Source organism: Aquarana catesbeiana, linkage group LG11 (genome assembly GCF_042186555.1).
Source record: "Aquarana catesbeiana isolate 2022-GZ linkage group LG11, ASM4218655v1, whole genome shotgun sequence".
Classification (NCBI taxonomy): domain Eukaryota; kingdom Metazoa; phylum Chordata; class Amphibia; order Anura; family Ranidae; genus Aquarana; species Aquarana catesbeiana.
In genome coordinates this window covers 245,176,157-245,194,885 of record NC_133334.1, presented here as the reverse complement: position 1 = coordinate 245,194,885, position 18,729 = coordinate 245,176,157, and the positions used below count along the sequence as shown (strand labels likewise).

Here is an 18,729-nt window from a genome sequence, read left to right as displayed (position 1 = left end):
TAACAAGGTTTCTAGCCTTCCCTCTCTACTAAAACATGTTTTTATTTCTGTCCAAGTTGCTGCTGAAGAGTTTTAGGACAGAAAATGAGGAGAACACTCTAACAGAACATCGGATAACCATAAAACCTAATGAAGATAACCCTTTCTCACTCTATACAAAACTACTAAAAGAAAAAAAGTATACACTTTATTCTATTGAGCTCTGTAAGAAATTATTTTTTTCAACAAGTTGTCACCTCGGAGCCAGCACTGAATAATCTGCATAAATGAACCATTGATAGAGAATGGTTATGTTTCTGGTTATTGTCTCATGTGTTGCAGCCTCAGTTTCCTCTCTGTGTGGTCCAGTGCTTTGACATCATCCCCTGCCTCTTTTGACTGGGGAAAAGGTTGGGTTGTCCCTGCCATTGGTGGCCTGATGGTGGTGTGGGGTATCAATCATACCTGATATCTGCTTACTGTTGAAAGTTGTGACATTTTGCATTCGGTCCCCGAAGAAGCAGCAGTCCAAGCTGTGAAATTGTCAGACTTGGAACTTGAAGAATGCGCCAGAATTATTATATGGCCTATGTATAGGTCTTTTTAGCACTGAAGGAGGCACTATTTTTATGATAGTGGTGAAGATGTGTAAATATATCAATATAACTGGTTATGATTTTATTAATAGACTGTGATCAAAAAAAAGTTTATACTTTTATATTTTTTAATTGTGCAGTTTTTGCCGTTGGTACAGAGCCTTTAAAGTCCCTCATTGGTGGAACTGGTTAGTTTCAAAGTGTGTTTTGGATAGCTGTTTTTGGGATGTGAGACCACACCATAACCCCTGTAAAAGGTAGGACCACATCCTAAAAGGGGGAAGGGGGGCCTCACCAACCATAGGGGAAGGGACTTTGAATGTGCCAATATTTGGTGAGACAGATGACAGTGCTGGTGGATGCACTGAGAGCTGAGTATAAGGTGTGGAGTCCCCTCTTACCATGGAGACACTCATCTTTTATACCCCTCTGCATTTGACTTGAGGAATCCACCTTTCTACCTGTGTTTGTCACTTTGATTGTGGCTGATAAGATTTATATTTTTGTGATATTTATACTACCTTTATCTGATATTTTGGAAGCTCAAGTCTAACCTTTAGTACCACATATCACTTTATGGACAAAACAGGGTGGGTTCTTTGTTAGTACATGAATCTGTAACAGTCTAATCTATGTGGTGTCCATCACTAAGCGTGAATACTGAAGAAGCTATTATAGTGAACCGCGTTGATGCCACACGCTTATAACATTCAATATTGACTGTCTAACACCATATTGGTTTATATGATATAGTTTTATCTGGATTGCACTTCATATTTTAATGTGATATAATTAAAACAATGATTTTATATAAATTATGTTTTTTGTCTTTCTTCATTTGTTGGCACATTCAAAGTCCCTTCCCCTGTGGTTGGTGAGGCCCCCCTCTCCTCTTTAGGAGTGGTCCTCTCTCTTACAGGGGTTATGGTGTGGTCTGACATGTATTTGAATGGGATGGTGCCACTATGAGGATTAATTCTATATCTCTGTCTGGCTCTCATCCTCATTTGTACTGATTGGTCTTTGGGACGTGGTACTGTACAATTTTTTACCCAAGATATGGCTGGTTCAGTTTTTCAACAGTCTCTATGCATTGGGCTAGATAGGATAGAAACAGGGATGCCATGAGTTACTTTAAGGCTTGTCTATCCACAACAAAGCCGTTGATTTAGCATTATCAGATATGTACCATGTATAGGTCAACAGGCAAGAAAATGAGCACCGGACAGAACTTCTAAAAGAAAAAGTCAGCATGCTCCATTTTTCTCAATTTTGTGAAGACATCTGTTTCACCACAAATTCAAATACTGGCATAGTATTTGTATTATTGTAAATTATAGCATAATAGTAAGTTTCTGTTAGTTTTAAATGGTTGACAATTTGACCTGATCGGCTGCAGTTTTGTGTATAGCAAATGTATGTAATTTCCAGATCAGATCTCTTCTTTTCACAATAATGGTACTTGAGTTAATGTTCTACGTTGTATTTGCTTCATTTATCCACCCAAGGTTAAATCAATTATGCTATATTCATTGGTAGAAGAAAGAAGGTACTATAGGCTTTTCTCATATCTCCAAGTACATATAGAACTCTGTTTATTGAAGCACTCAACTTTTTCCTACAAAGCATGTGTATAGACCTACTTTTTGTTGATAAAAATGTACATGGCTGTATTTAATGATTGCATTATTGCTCTACTGTTTCAGATAATTCTCTCAGTATCTTGGCAAGACATAATGGATTTAACCGTTTGAAGCAGGAAGTGTACCTTCTACCAATCGTAATAAGTGACAGTGGTAATCCTCCGATGAGCAGTACCAGCACCCTGACAATACGGGTTTGTGGTTGCAGCAGCGATGGTGTGGTCCAGTCGTGCAATGCCGAAGCTTATGTTCTGCCAATTGGTCTCAGCATGGGGGCACTAATAGCAATCTTGGCATGTATTGTTCTGCTTTTAGGTAAGCAAAATCATTGAAGCATACTGAGGTGTTGATATACACAATATATTTCTTCTTGTATTGTTAGAGAAGAAAGAAAGAACCAATAATGAAAGCTGAGAAGAGATTTCGTTCAAAACAAACACGGCCTTGGGAAGAAAATAACAAGCAAATGTTGTTAACATCATGTTAATGTGGCATTTGAAAGCCATTATTCAAACGCCATCTGCATACTATGGAGTGTTTACTAAACTGTGAAAATTAATGTTTAATGGAAAGAATAGCTCTTGATTATCCCTAGGGGTGTAGCAACATGCTTCCATTAGGGATCTGTCCCAGTGGACCTAGGCTGGAATAACTGGGCCCTTTTACCTCCCAGTAGGGATGGTCCCAATGTTCGACTCGAACGTAAGTTTGAGTCGAACATTGGGTGTTCATTTGTTTGTAGAACAAAAGAACATATGAGGCGCTCGTGGGAAGTTCGCCCACTGTGGACCGCACCATAATGCACTGCAAGATCACAGTGCATTGATAGCTGCTGATTGGCCAAAGCATGCACCTGACCTGTATGCTTTGGCCAATCACAGCGCAAAGTGCTGAGAGAGCTATGATTGACCAAAGGCAGGGTGCCTTTGGCCAATCATGGCTCAGGGGCTAAGTCTACGCCCCACACTTTATAAGGCTGCTGCTAACACATTGGCATATAGTGAATGAATAGAGATTAGGCAGGGTAGTTAGTATAGTGTGCAGTCAGTCGGTGTAGTGTATATATATATATATATATATATATATATATATATATATATATATATATATATATATATTACAGTTCAGAGTATATAGTGCAGTTAGTGTAGTATATATAATACAGTTAAGTGTATATAGTGCAGCCCGTGTAGTATATATAATACAGTTCAGAGTATACAGTAAAACCTTAGTTTGGGAGTAACTTGGTTTGAGAGCATTTTACAAGACAAGCTAAATTTTTAAATACATTTTGACTTGATATACAAGTGACGTCTTGATAAACAAGTAGAGTCATATCACAACTGAGTATAAAAGAGAAGAGAGGTGCCTCTAAGTGTAGCAATATGGTTACATTTAATGAATGTACAACATTTAACAACTCACATGGTTGATGATTAAAAGAGGCACATCTAAGTATGCAGGCCTCCAGGGTAAAGCTGTCCACATAGACCATTCTCCTCACCGCCATCGAAGTCATCTCTTCCACGCTGCGCTCAACGAGCAGTTCAAGTCACGCTTTCAGGTCGCTCTACTGCAGGGTACGATTGCAGACTGACAGTAGTGAGAGCCGGTGGTATGGGTGCTACATTTTTACCTTTATTAAATGTAACCATTAGGGATGGGCTGAACAGACCCCTGTTTGGTTTGCACCAGAACTTTCGAACACTGTGAAAGTTCGGACCCGAAAAACGAACCCCATTAAAGTCAATGGTTTCCGAACGTCAAAAATCAAAAGTGCCCATTTTGAAGGCTTATATGCAAGTAATTGGGCATTCAATGGTTATAGGGGTCCGGGTCTTGCCCTGGGGGACATGGATCAATAAAAAAAAGTTTGTGAAAACATCATTTTTAAATGAGCAGTGATTTTTTTTTTTAAAGTGAACGTCTAAAAATGAAAAATTCCTTCCAATATAGTGCCTGGGGGGTCCTCTTGATCTAACTTTAAAGTGTAAGATCTGTACCATGTCTAGAATCTGCTGCAGCAATAATTGCATTTATAAAGCCAAAAAAAATAATAATTTTCCCTGCAAGCTGCCTTTTATTTTGCTCAGCAACAGCTGGGGAGCCAGTGTGTATTATGAGGCCACAATGTAGTGCTCTGGGAACAAGATTAGAGATATTTTGGATACATTCCGGTGTCACTTTCACTTTGGATAGAAGTAAGGTGTGTGTAAAAATTGGTCTTTGGGTGTCGGTGGCGCCTTCCCACCTTATTCTTGATGAAAGCAAAAATTAGCCTTGCTGTAAAAAATTGCAATGATATGCACCTGTCAAAGGTGCTGAAAAATTGGTCTTTGGGTGTTACTTGTGCCCATGAAACCTATACCAAAAACATTCTTCCAGATGAAATGATTGAACACCCTCAATGCTAGGCAGCCTCAAAGTCCTGCGGAGATTCCACATCCCAAAAAGACTTAATCAGTGACATTGGCATCAGGGGCTTCATAGCTGATAATCCATGACTGATTCATTTTTATAAAAGTCTAGCACAGTATAGCACACTAACTAATAGCACTGAACAGAGCCCTGTTCTATCTCTCTCCACACCGAAATCACACTGAAAATGGCTGCCATTGAAAGAATACTTTTATACTCTGGGACTTTATCCAATCATGAACCATGATTGGATAAAGTCATGATGATAGTGTCCAATCATGACTCTGACAGTGCTCTGTGTCCTGATTGGCCGAAGCTTTCACTGCTTCGGCCAATCAGGGCTTGCAATGCACTGTTCAGTGCCACAATGCATTGTGGTTGCTTCTAATCCCCTTGTGGATGAACATTTTTATGGTTACACAACCTATCACATTGCTATAATCCTTTTTATATGGACTATCAACTGAAGGATTTATGAATAAATGGTTGTGGAACAAATCATTTGAGCTTCTATTATTTCTTATGGGAAAATTTGCTTTGATATAAGAGTGCTTTGGATTACAAGCATGTTTCTGGAACAAATTATGCTCGCAATCCAAGGTTTTACTGTATAGTGCAGTCAGTGTAGTATATATAATATTACAAAAAATAAAATACTGCGCTATCTGTGAAACAAATAAGATTTAAACTCATAAGAGAATAAATCAGGAACTCCACTGCTACTTCATGTGAGACACACACAATACCATATAAACTTAAAATTCAAGTTGCGTTGATTAATAGTTGATAATCCAGAATGATACCTTAGATTTGTGACATATAAAAGTCCATGAGTGACATGTGAGAAAAAATATTTATAAATGCTCCTAGATGTTACAAAATGGTACAATTGGAGGAAGAGTCACTAATTAATCTTTGACAGATAATGAACCAAATAAAATAAAGCTTCCATGTTTTAAGAGTAGTACATCTATGTGTTTCTCCACGGTGGCACACGAAGAAAACAACACAGAAGAAGTGAAAAGATGAATAGGATAGTGCCTCCACCTTTGCACGCACTGCCACTTACCAGCTATAAGTGATCTCCTATTACAGGAGATCAGATGTGCTTGTGGCTAATTACCCCTCCTCGGGTCTCTGTGTTGTGCACCAATACTTCCAGCGTCTTCACCAATGGATAGCCTCATACACAAATGTATTCAATAGGTCCCCATGGAAAGATGTATACATGCTCAATGTTATCAGTTTAACACCAGCAGGATCAAGTCTTAGGTAAAAGGGGTCCTTTAAGCTCCTCTCAGCTTTGACATTTTTGAGTGGTATGGATTTTAAGGGTAACTTCACACCAAAATGAAAAAAATAAATTGGCGTGAGCCCACCAAAATCCATACCGGGCCCTTATCTGAGCATGCAGCCTGGAGGCCAGGATGAGGGGGGGGGGAACGAGCAATCTGAGCAAGTTTAAATGACATTTTTTCCTTTTGAAATGTCATGATTGCTGCTGCATGTTCTACACATCACACATATGTGCCACTTTACAGGCAGACTAAGGGGACCCCCCCCCCACAGGCACAATATTTAAAGTAATATTTCATTCTTATTGTTTCACTTTAAGCATCATTAAAATCACTACTCCTGAAAAAACAATTATTTTAAAAACGTTTATTTGCATTGATATATGTCCCCTAGGGCAGTACCCAGGTCCCCATACACTTTTTATGACATTGACTTGCATAAGAGCCTTTATAATGGGGACTTTGGATTTTTCATGTTTGTGTCCCATAGACTTTAATAGAGTTTGCATGTTCGGGGGGGGGGGGGAGTGTTGTGTTCGGCCCATCCCTACCTCCCAGTAGTAACAGTAGTAAAAGGGATCATGCTCTGAATAGAGGGGTACCCTATAACAAGATATTTCTCCACTGCGGAGCTGATATATTATCTGGCCTGGTTTGTTTGTGTTTATAATTAGGAATCATTATTGAAGGGAGGAATATAACAATGAGGACAGGCTCCAGCAAGGGTGGAGGGAAAATTTAAACTGGGGCATTTCCATTCAGAAATACATAATTTTTTATACAAACTATAGTGTGCTTCCTGTTAAGATATTGATTACAATGCAAAAAATTATAATAAATAAATGTAAAATGTGTTGCAAAATTTGAATCTATACAGTAATGTAAGTACTTACATCACTGTATAGATTTAAATTTTGTACACTTTTTACATTTATTTATTATTCATTTTTGCATTGTAATCAATATCTTAACAGGAAGTGCACTATAGTTTGTATTTATGTTCTAAAACCATTCAGGGTATTCAGTTGGTATATGGGAGTATATCACACTTTAGCGCAAAATATTTTAGGTTTTTAGAAATACATAATTGCCTTAACTTTCAAAGACTCATATTACAATAATCATAGGTAATGACATGTTCCTCCAAAAATATAACAGAAACAATAAGTAATATTAGTCTCGATTCATACTGCTGCGACGGCAAAGTCTCCGACTTTGTCCTGCGACTTCATTCTGACTTGATCCGACTTGGATGCTATATAGGAGCCTGTACAAGGACTAAGAACGCACCCAAGTTGGACCAAAGTAGTGCAGGAACCTTTTCTAAAGTCGGAGTGACTTCTGTAGCGTCAGTTAAGATGGCTCCTATAGGGTATCATTATATTTCACATGTCATCCGACTTGGGGTCTCACAAGTCGGATCCCATAACGCAGCAATGTGAACCAAGCCTTACAGTGGTAATTAAGAACAAGTCCCATTTTTGTCTACTGTCTACCAAATACTCACGTTTCATCTGGAGTGGCCTCCCCCCAGGGTCTGACCAGCATGCTGACTTCAGGACACTTCTGAGCCAGGACCAAGGGTGGGCTCTGTAAAAAAAACAGTGATTGACCGGCTGTTCACATTCATCAAAATACACCAGAGCATAGCCTGAAATTTTTTTTTTTCAAATGTTGTCTTTACTTGACTATTTTCCTGGAGCTTTAATTCAGTGAACTCCAATTTTCCTTTGGTGTGTGTCTCCAAATCCCTTGTGAACACTTGGCTTTTGGACCTTGTATGTACTAATCCTCAAATGGCCATAAATGGACTAGTTAGGTTTTTCAATCCTTTTAGATTTTTTTAAATTCTTAAATTGGCAATCAGTATAGTCCAAATAGTTTTCAAAGTTTTGAGCAACTTGCCCACTTTTACAGAAACCCTTTTGTCTTGTTTCCTATCATACATTTTATCTTATACTAGCAGATTTACAATGTACAAATACATTCTTGTTGTCACAGCTGGTGATCAACCATTGGATTAATCAAAAGTATCAAAAATAAATATAGCAGAACAAAATTTCCTAAAATTACATTGAATGTTGTTTCCTATTTTAGATTTGGTTTCTTCAGTAATATGATTTGCATTTATTTAATCTAAATTATAGACGAACATTGCAAAAAATAAAATAAATTTCCATTTCTTTAGCCATCCTTTGTTTAAAGGTCAGCTATGCATTAAACTATATTAATGTCCATTACTGAGACACAGAGGGGATGCTTGTTAAAGTGTACGTAAAGCCTAACAATGAAGTGCTCTTTTTTGCTCTATTTTCTGTTGTTATACCATTGGAAGCATTTAGTTATATCTGTTCAAAGACTGCAAAAAATATATATTGATCCTTCCAGAAATTATATAAACTGACAGGTTCCGGTTCTCTTTGCCTGTGCTGATTTCTAGAGACTGAGGATTCCAAAAAAGCTTACTAGATGGTGGGGCAGCTACCAAAATGACTAGACCTCCCTTGATGGATACCAGAAAATGACTCAAAATTTAAACATACACGAATGGGTACCAAACCTTACAGTGAAAGAGCAGGATTGTAATAGTTTACAATTCGACAATGAAAGACAATGTGTCTGAGGGCACCAATTCCCCTCCTTTATCAGGGCTACAAAATAGACATAAAACATAAAAAATATTGTGTTCATAAGTTCATATGAGTTTAAAGGAATAAAAACATATTACAAAAAATGTATCATTTCATAAATGAAACATAAAACACCTTGGTGGATGTTGGTCTTGGATTACATTTATTTAATAACAACTTATCTAAAGTCCACGGGACTTTTTGAGTCACACCTCAGACACAAATAAAATATACAAAAAATGTATTATTTACATTCATTTAAAAACAGCAGGTCATACATGTATAACAATGGTAGAAATACATTCTAAAGACTGTACAGTTCGATTACTGAGATTTTTGCATAGAACCTATATGGTCTGTATTCATATCCGCCATCAGCCTGGATAATCTGTGCTCGCATTCTCAACGCGTTTCGCAAGTGCAAGATCTTGCTTCCTCAGGAGAAGCACAGAGAATATCAAGACAAAGGACATACATAAGTACCAATAATAAAAAAAAAAAATACACCATACATCAGACCTCACATGTTTGACTATTGCCTTGTACACACGGTCGGACATTGATCGGACATTCCGACAACAAAATCCATGGATTTTTTCCGACGGATGTTGGCTCAAACTTGTCTTGCATACAAATGGTCGCACAAAGTTGTCGGAAAATCTGATCGTTCTGAACGCGGTGACGTAAAGCACGTATGTCGGGACTATAAACGGGGCAGTAACCAATAACTTTATTCTCTTAATTTATTCTGAGCATGCGTGGCACTATGTGCGTCGGATTTTGTTGTTGGAAAATTTTATAACCTGCTCTCAAACTTTGTGTGTCAGAAATTCCTATGGAAAATGTGTGATGGAGCCCACACACGGTTTCCGACAACAAGCTGCTATCACACATTTTCCATCGGAAAATCCTGTTGTGTGTACAGGGCATCGAAATTGTAGAGGTTGCAGCCAAAATCCCACCTCAGTATAATAGTATTGCAAGGAGATTATTAAAATCACATAACTTCCAAATGTACCAAAAGGAGAGGCCAGGATGGGATGGAGTAGCCCAAAGGTCCAATATTTGAACTGTACAGTCTTTATAATGTATTTCTTCCATTGCTATACATGTATGACCTGCTGTTTTTAAATGAATGTAAATAATATTTTTTTTTATTTTTTATTTGTGTCTGAAGTGTGACTCAAAAAGTCCTGTGTACCCATCTCATACCAGCCTCTTCTCTTTGTTGTTACATTTATTTAATAATGTGAGCAAAACTATGTTTATCTCACTTGTGAATAAGCTTGCTCAAATTGAACACCAACATACCAACACAATAGCTTTGTATGTAAAGATAAGAGAATTAAACGGTTTAATGCCTTTACATACCACTATTAGGAAAAATTTAGGACTGAATTGATTCCTCTTATATCTAAATATTATGCACTAATGTAACATCTTGTACTTGTATGTGCCTTGGAACAAGTATATGTGCTTGAGTAATATTTAGATACTAATGTAGATATTTTTTCCAAGGCTCATACAAGTAAAAATTTTTATATTTGTGAAAAATATTTGAATAATATTTAGATACAAGAGGAACCAGTTCTTTAATCTTACAGTTTTATTTGTTAATCCACCAACTTTTTTTTTTGTTTGTATACATTTTATAATATATATTTTTTTATTATTTCTATTCATGTGTACATATGGACACAATATCTTAACATTTTTATGTCAATTTATTAGCCCTGAAAAATGGGGAGTGTTGTTACCTGTGAAATGCATTGACTGTCTTTTATTGTCATAGTTTGAACTATAAAAATTAGTTGGACTTATAAATTGTACATATGTACACCCAAAGTTTTGAGAATGTCACAAATATTATTTTCACAAAGTCTGCTGCTTCAGTGTTTTTAGATATTTTTGTCAGATGTTACTATGGTATACTGAAGTAGATTTACAAGCATTTAATATGTGTCAAAGGCTTTTATTGACAATTACATTAAGTTTATGCAAAGAGTCAATATTTGCAGTGTTGACTCAAGACCTCCACAACTCACCCTGGCATGCTGTCTATCAACTTCTGGGCCACATCCTGACCGATGGCAGCCCATTCTTGCATAATCAATGCTTGGAGTTTTTCAGAATTTGTGGGGTTTTTTGTGTTTACCCACCTCTTGAGGATTGACCACAAGTTCTCAATGAGATTAAGGCCTGGGGAGTTTCCTGGCCATGGATCCCACATTTTGCTGTTTTGTTCCCCAAGCAACTTAGTTATCACTTTTGCCTTATGGCAAGTTGCTTCATCATGCTGGAAAAGGCATTGTTCATCCCTAAACTGTTCTTGGATGGTTGGGAGAAGTTGCTCTCGGAGGATGTTTTTGTACCATTTTTTTTATTCATGGCTGTGTTCTTAGGCTAAATTGTGAGTGAGCCCACTCCCTTGGCTGAGAAGCAACCCCACACATGAATGGTCTCAGGATGATTTACTGTTGGTATGACACAGGACTGATTGTAGCACTCACCTTTTCTTCTCCGGACAAGGTTTTTTCCGGATGCCCCAAACAATCGGAATGGTAATTCATCAGAGAAAATGACTTTACCCCAGTCCTTAGCAGTCCAATCCCCGTACCTTTTGAAGTATATCAGTCTGTCCCTGATGTTTTTCCGGGAGAGAAGTGGCTTCTTTGCTGCCCTTCTCAACACCAGGTAATCCTACAAAAGTCTTCTCCTCACTGTGTGTGCAGATGATCTCACACCTACTTGCTGCCATTCCTGAGCAATCTCTGCACTGGTGGTGCCCTGATTCCCCAGCCGAATCAACTGTAGGAGGCAGTCCTGGAGCTTGCTGGATTTTCTTGGGCGCCCTGAAGCCTTTATCACAAATGCAGTGGAAATGCGTTTTTTTTATGCAAATTTTTTTTTTATGGGATTAAGTTCATTTTCATGGCAAAGCAGGACTTTGCAATTAATTGTAATTCATCTGATCACTCTTCATAACATTCTAGAGTATATGCAAATTTCCATTAAAAAAACTGAGGCAGCAGACTTTGTGACAATTAATATTTGTGTCATTCTCAACATTTTTGGCCACGGCTGTATTTATGTATTTAAAACAATCCACCCTCGCAGTAACCCTACACACACTGCAAGGATAAAATGCTCAATATATCTAGCTGCATGAATATGGTGTAAATACTTACCTTATTATTAAATCCAGTGGGGTCTCCCGCAGCCTGCTCTGTAAGCTGTGATTGGCTCTGGACACACTTCAGCCTCCCCAGAGCATGTTACAGGGTTAATGTTCCTGCATTGTACATGATGATGCAGAGGCTCTGCCTTTTGTGTGCAGCCCCCCCCCCCTTATATTTACCTGAGCCCCATCTTGATCCAGTGATGTACCCATGTTCTCCGTTCTCTCCCTCCTCATAGGCCAGATTGATAGCAGTGGGAGCCATCGGCTCCCGCTGCTGTCAATCCCATCCTGTAATGAGGGAGTGGGGTAAGGGGCTGAGCCACATTGTCTATGTCTATGGACACAGGCAGCGCAGCTCAGTATTGAGCCCGCAGGTGTGCCACAGTAGGAAGTGGCTTCCTTTGATGGCACACTGAGAAGAGGAGGAGCCAGGAGAACGGGTGTGGGGCTATAGAAGAAGAGGATTGGGGCCAAAACCATTGCACAGAGCAGGTAAGTAAATCGTGTTTATTATTTTAAAAGAATACCCTTAACAAACACTTTAAATGCACATATAATCTTATACACAAATTTTTTTGAAACTAATAGTCTTATGACAGGGTTTCTTTAATAAACGAGTGGAGTATATTCTCTTAGTAAAGTGCATGGTTAGTTTGCAAAGTTAATATTTACTTAATTGTGGTGAATTTCTGAAGCAAGAGAGAGGTCATGCATTAACCTGTGCAGTGCCACATGGCATGCCTCATGTTTCTACACAAACAGAACTGTATGACACCGGAATGTGAAGATGTACACCACTATAGTTCAGGGCAACAATTGACACTATGAAACTACATGATCAATGTACATCTTATGTAGAAAAGCATAAGGTGCAGATAGGAAGGTCTATAATGCCTTTAAAACATACATGGCCAGTGTAAAAATAATAATTCTAAAATGCAATGATAAATCTCTTTCTACTATCCTTTTTAAGTGACCCTGTTGCCAATCCCAAATCTAAAAGAAAACAGCTCCCTGTAAATAAGAATGTAACTACTTAACTCTCATTATATGCACTGCTGAACACAACTAAATTGAAGAGGAGTCATTCCCCTGAAGTCTTCTGGAACACCAACCCTTCCTGGAGTGCCCACCTAATATGTTCCCATCAGTGCCCATTGATTCCTTCCTCTGCCCTCCACTTCTCTATAGGACAGGGTAATGACATAGAGGTGAATAGGTGAAGCCAGTGAGCAAAGCAGAGAACATAGAGATTGACACTCCTGGAAGTATTAGTTTTCAAGTAGATTTTAGGCTTTTGTTCCTTTGGAACATAGTGGTTGATGGTACAGGCAGCAGGGGAAGGGGAAGTATTTACACTTTTAAATGGACCTGCTTGTTTGAATTTTGGGACTGCTAACATGGTCACTTTAAACATATTAGCTACATAATACTACACATATTATAAAAAAAAGTAGTGTTTGTGTCAAATACTGATCCCAAATAGGTCAGATTGGATTGATAAGTAGATTAACTTAAAGGGTTACTAAACCCTCGTTTTTTTTTTTAAACAGCAAACATGTCATACATAGCTCCATTGTGCAGTTGGTTTTGCCCTGACCCTCCTCTTCTGGGGTCCTTCAGTGGCGCTGGTGGTTCCTCCTCTTCTTGAGTGCCTTGTTGGAAAGGCGCTCTCCTTTGGGACACCCGTGCAGGTGCGCTCCCATGTCCTGCTTCTGTATCTATTGACACAGAAAGCAGGACTCGGCCCTGCCCCCAGCGCCCGCATCATTGGGTTTGAATGACAGCAGCGGGAGCCAATGGCTGCCCTGCTATCAATCTATCCAATCAGGACACGAGACACCAGCCATAACTGGTGTGCTCGTCCCTGGGGCGAGAAAGACAGGGCTCAGGTAAGTAAAATGGGGGGTCTGGGGGGCTGCAGCATGAGAGAAGGTTTTTTACCTTAATGCATAGAATGCATTAAGGTGAGAAACCACGAGGCTTTACAACCCCTTTAACTATTAAAAGTTCCAATTTTTTGGGAGACCAGAATAGGTTCCTCTGTAATTATGGATTTCTGTTTTTCTTTTCAGAGCATGGGTAGTGATAAAGTTTTGTTAGATTAAGTGCTAGGCTGGAAATGTATCGTGATTTTGAACTGTGAAGCCAGAGAGACAGCGACAGCTAGATTTCTCCATAAATGTATTTTTCATGAAGCGAAGTAGCTGCTGTTAACAGTGGTGATGTCTGATGTCTCTACTGTCAATCTTCCAAGAGGCAGAAGATCTACATAGACTTGCAGCCTCTCAAGAGAGATTTAGGAGAACTGCTAAAATCACTATTACAACTTGCTGGAAAGTCCTTGTATGAGAATGAAGGTTGGCCAATAGACAATGGATTCTGAATTTATCTGTACAGAAATAAGAAAAAAAGACAGAGAGAGGGAATAAATGTCTAAAGCCATCTAATTTCTCCTTTTGTTTTGTTTTGGATAGAGCTGTGAGAGATTAGAACTCATGTCATATTTGTATTGCCATCTATGCCCCTGCTGATGCAACTTGCTCCTTTTTTTTGCCCTAGTGACCATTTTTACAGGACGGAATGTGAGGGGAAATCCTACATTTTGAGTTCTCACCAGAGGGAAATCTGCCAATGAGAACAATTGGTGGTGAAAAATTAAGAGTTTTGTTTTCCCTTTACAGAGATTTTCTCTCACTTCCTGTTGTTTCTCTTAGCAGGAATGAGAGGAGATCTACCCAAAAGGACACAGATGGCAAAAAAATACCTGACGTGGGTTCTAGCCATTCCCCACTCCACCAAAAAAAAAAAAATGCGTTGGCTTTAGATACACTTTAAAGCCTAAGTTTATCTAAAAAAAAAAAAAAAAAATCAGCACAAGAGACATTAGCTACCTTATGAGATGTGTCCCTTGTGCTGCTTGTAGGATATGTATAGTGCATGTGTAATATATATATATATATATATATATATATATATATATATATATATATATATATATATATATTTATATTTATTTATAGTATATGTAATAATTGCACATACACTGTACATATCCTACACTTTTGTGTCCTCCTTTCACCCATATCTTCCTTCTATGATGCCTCCCACCTTGTGTTCACTGCAGTGCTCATTGATTAACCCCCATTGCACCAGAAGATTACAGAGGGGCTATGACAGGTATGCATCAATGTAGTGCTCAACTATGCCTGCCCTTTACATCCAGCCGCTCCAATCATAGAATAATTCTACAGCTTCTATGAATAAAAAACAATCTATGAATGGAGGAGGCAGACCTATCAATCATCTGCCTGTCCTCCATTCATAGATCTTGTTTCATTTATGGAAGCTATAGTAATAGCTTTTATGATAGAGCAGCTAGCTAGAAAGGGTAGCATAGTTTGGAACTCTTGATGAGTTTCTTTCACAACCCCTTTATTCTTTTAACCTCTGCCACACTGGAGCATTACGGCGACAGGGGCGGGGGCCATCAGGGCAGGCAGATTTCAGTGAAAGAAGGGCACAACAGCACAATGAACACATCTTACTGAAGGTAAGTAATGCACTGATTTTGTTTTAGGTAAACTTAGGCTTTAAAAATTGTCAGTGTCTGCAGCGATACCGGTTTTTCAGATCCTTAGTTGTTTTAAGATTGTCTTGAAGGGTAAATACAGAAAGCAGATGGAATATAAGCAACATTTTTAGAAAATAAAAAGGGAGAGTCAGATTTGGCCATTAAAGCCAGCAAGATACTGTATGTGTCCCTAGACTTCATCTTGATGACCAATTCTTTAAGGGGCATCTTTTCCCTGAACAGGTCTATTAAAGTAAATGTATTTTCTGCTCAGTATGAGTTTACTATCAGACAAAGGTAGCTGCAAAACAAGTTTCGTCACTGTGCTTTAGATAATTAGTGGTGCTTTATGAATCATTTGTCATGTATTTGTAAAACAAAGACTGACAGCCTTGCTGTGGATTTTAGCTTCCCCACAATCTATCCTATCTCAAAAAAGTTTAGGCTGTAGATATAATTTAAGTTTAGAAAAGTAAGAGCAAGGAAAAATGTTTGTTTCTGTGGGATACTGTACTCTACACATTGTGCCGTGACTTACTAAATGATAAATTGATCTGAAAAACAGTTTAATTCTGTTTAAGTCATTGCCTCCCAAGTAATGCATATGTGCAGTAGCAAAGAGGGCACATATGCATCCATGGGAAGCCAAGGTTTCTGTGCTGAGAAGGTTTCTGTGCTTGGAGAACCTTCATTGTGTGCTTTGATCACAGTGACCGAGACCCCATAGACAGCTCCCTTTCTCTAGTAATGATCAAGAGCTGGTGGGACCGTCTCCTGATCATGTGACCACTGTGACAGTGGTGACATGAAGGTGGCATAAAGACCCTGTTAACAGGATGCCTGGGCTTAAGAAAAACACAATACCGCTGTGACTAGCTAGAAATGTGTTTTTAAAATGTAAATATTGTAATTAATATTCAGCTTTAAAAGGCACATACTATATTTCAATATCAATACTCATTTATTTTCAATCTTGTTCTTTTCCAGTTATTGTTGTGCTCTTTGTCACCCTTCGAAGACACAAAAACGAGCCTCTCATAATTAAGGATGATGAAGATGTCCGTGAAAATATCATCCGCTATGATGATGAAGGTGGGGGAGAAGAAGACACAGAGGCCTTTGATATTGCCACCTTGCAAAATCCAGATGGTATAAATGGATATTTACCACGCAAGGACATCAAGCCTGATTTTCAGTTCATGCCCAGACAAGGTCATACCTCTACTCCCAATGGCGTTGACGTTGATGAATTTATTAACGTAAGGCTCCACGAAGCTGACAATGATCCTACTGCTCCACCATATGACTCAATCCAGATTTATGGTTATGAAGGACGAGGATCAGTGGCTGGTTCCCTGAGCTCCTTAGAATCCTCAACTTCGGACTCCGATCAAAATTTTGACTACCTCAGTGATTGGGGTCCTCGCTTTAAAAGACTGGGAGAACTTTACTCAGTTGGAGAAAGTGACAGAGAAACTTGACAATAAACCAACCCCTTTTTTGCATTCTGAACTTGACAACTCTGTAATATTTTAGGGTCATTGTTAGTAAAAGACTAAAAGTGGCCAACTTGTTCTAGAGACAGATTAGCACCAGTCATCAATATGAAAACAAATCAACTACATTGTAATGTTGAACCAAAAATTGTGTACGTTAGGGGGTCAGTCTTGTGGAGTAAAGTTTGTGAAGTATCTAGAAGTCATTGGATGTTCAGTATTCACTTGCACCACCTTGGAATATGGAAATTTGGCATCTGAGATGTCTAGATAACAGAGCAAATAAGGCAAAAGACATTGGAACTTTGGACAAGTGAATGGTTGCTCTGTGGTAATGTCTTCTACCAATAAAGTCTACTGCAAAGTTTTGAAAACAAGGAATCAACCACTTTTTACTAAAGCAATATTTGGTCTTCTGATGAATTTTGATAACTTATCAATGCCCAGCTGGCTTCCACTGTGTAATGACTTTACATTGTACATACTTGGTGGCCATCAAAACCACCAGTTCATCATGATTACATGTTTTTGAGCCTTAAAATATTCACATGTCCTATTACAAATTTAACTATAAAAACGTTGTGCGTTGATCAATAAACATCTCCCCTCGAAAGGAGACATGCATTTCCTGAGCTTTTCATGCCAAGAATCGCAAGCCTCCACAAAAGGTCAAAAATAAATTTGAATATTTTCAAAAAGATTTTACTGTTTCATGTTGTTCTAAATATAATTTATTTGCTATTTTCTCATATTGTTATTTTATTGCCTTTATTTCATGTCTTAAATTATTTGCATAAAATATATGTTTAAAATATATATTATATATTAATATATATTATATAAATAACTTCTATCCATTAATGGGCCATTTATTTTTTGTATGCACATATTAAAAGTTTAAAAAAAAATCATATACATTTTAAAAACTGATGCGGATTTTTTTTCATTCCGCAAAAGGTTATTTAATAAAATGGGGCAATGTATATTTGCGGTAGTTGAACTTCGAAGAAAAGATCAATAGGAGCAAAAACTTTTTTTCTGAAAGACTTTGTGAGTTTTTATATTTTGTCAAGAATTATGAAAATGATCAATGGTGTTTTTTATTACAAGCACAAACATCTGGAAATAAGCAGGTTCATGTGAATATTTCAGACATTTAGAACTTTAGAGTTTTACACATTACACTGTACAGTGACAGACACACGCTTGTAGTGATCCAGTGTTCTAGAGCGAAAATCAGTGTATGTATAATTTCAGTGCTTAAGTCAGCATTTCCTTTTTATGATATTCTCTAGTTATGCACAGGGACACGACCACATGAAAAATTGGCAGCGCCATCCGCTGCTCTCATATTAAATTTGCAATTATAAGTAGAGATTGTATAATAAATTGAAGTATCACATGCAGATCATTTTAATTTTCTACTTTGCTCTGAAGCTATATGATCATTTGTTTATTTACTTCATGTATTGAAAAATTCCTGTATTGTTTACTACTTGTTGAAATATATTTTTATAAATATGTTGTTGGTCTCTTCCTTGGGGAATTAACATTTACACTTATTATATAAGGGTTTGCATAAATAAAAAATTATGTATCAAATGAGATAGATTCATTTTCTTTTAGTTATAGGTAAAGTGCTAAACTGTGTTGGGTCTTTAATGTATACATGATGGGATAATTTCCCCCCACTTTGTACTCAGTGACACTCAAGGCGTTGCGGTTGGTTGACCTTTATATCTTCCATCTTTGGTTTTTAATAAGAATGAGTGAATTTGCCTGGGTTAAGTTTGTGAACAGTTTTGGACATTTTGCTCCCCCTTGTACCCCTTTGAAATACAGGTGCATCTTAAAAAATTAGAATATCATTAAAAAGTTAATTTATTTCAGTAATTCAATTCAAAAAGTGAAACTCAT

The 18,729-nt window shown here is 37.8% G+C and overlaps 1 protein-coding gene across 2 annotated transcripts in view; it reads left to right on the top strand.

Annotated features, from left to right (window-relative positions):
- CDH8 (cadherin 8) overlaps positions 1 to 18,333 on the top strand; it is a 655,621-nt gene extending 637,288 nt beyond the window's left edge. For both annotated transcript variants that reach the window (XM_073605557.1, XM_073605558.1), the window contains 2 exons: positions 2,282 to 2,533; positions 16,304 to 18,333. In XM_073605557.1, coding sequence (XP_073461658.1) covers positions 2,282 to 2,533; positions 16,304 to 16,797 — 746 coding nt within the window. In that variant the 3' untranslated portion in view covers positions 16,798 to 18,333. The remainder of the gene's footprint in view (positions 1 to 2,281; positions 2,534 to 16,303) is intronic.
- The last annotated feature ends 396 nt before the right edge of the window (positions 18,334 to 18,729 follow it).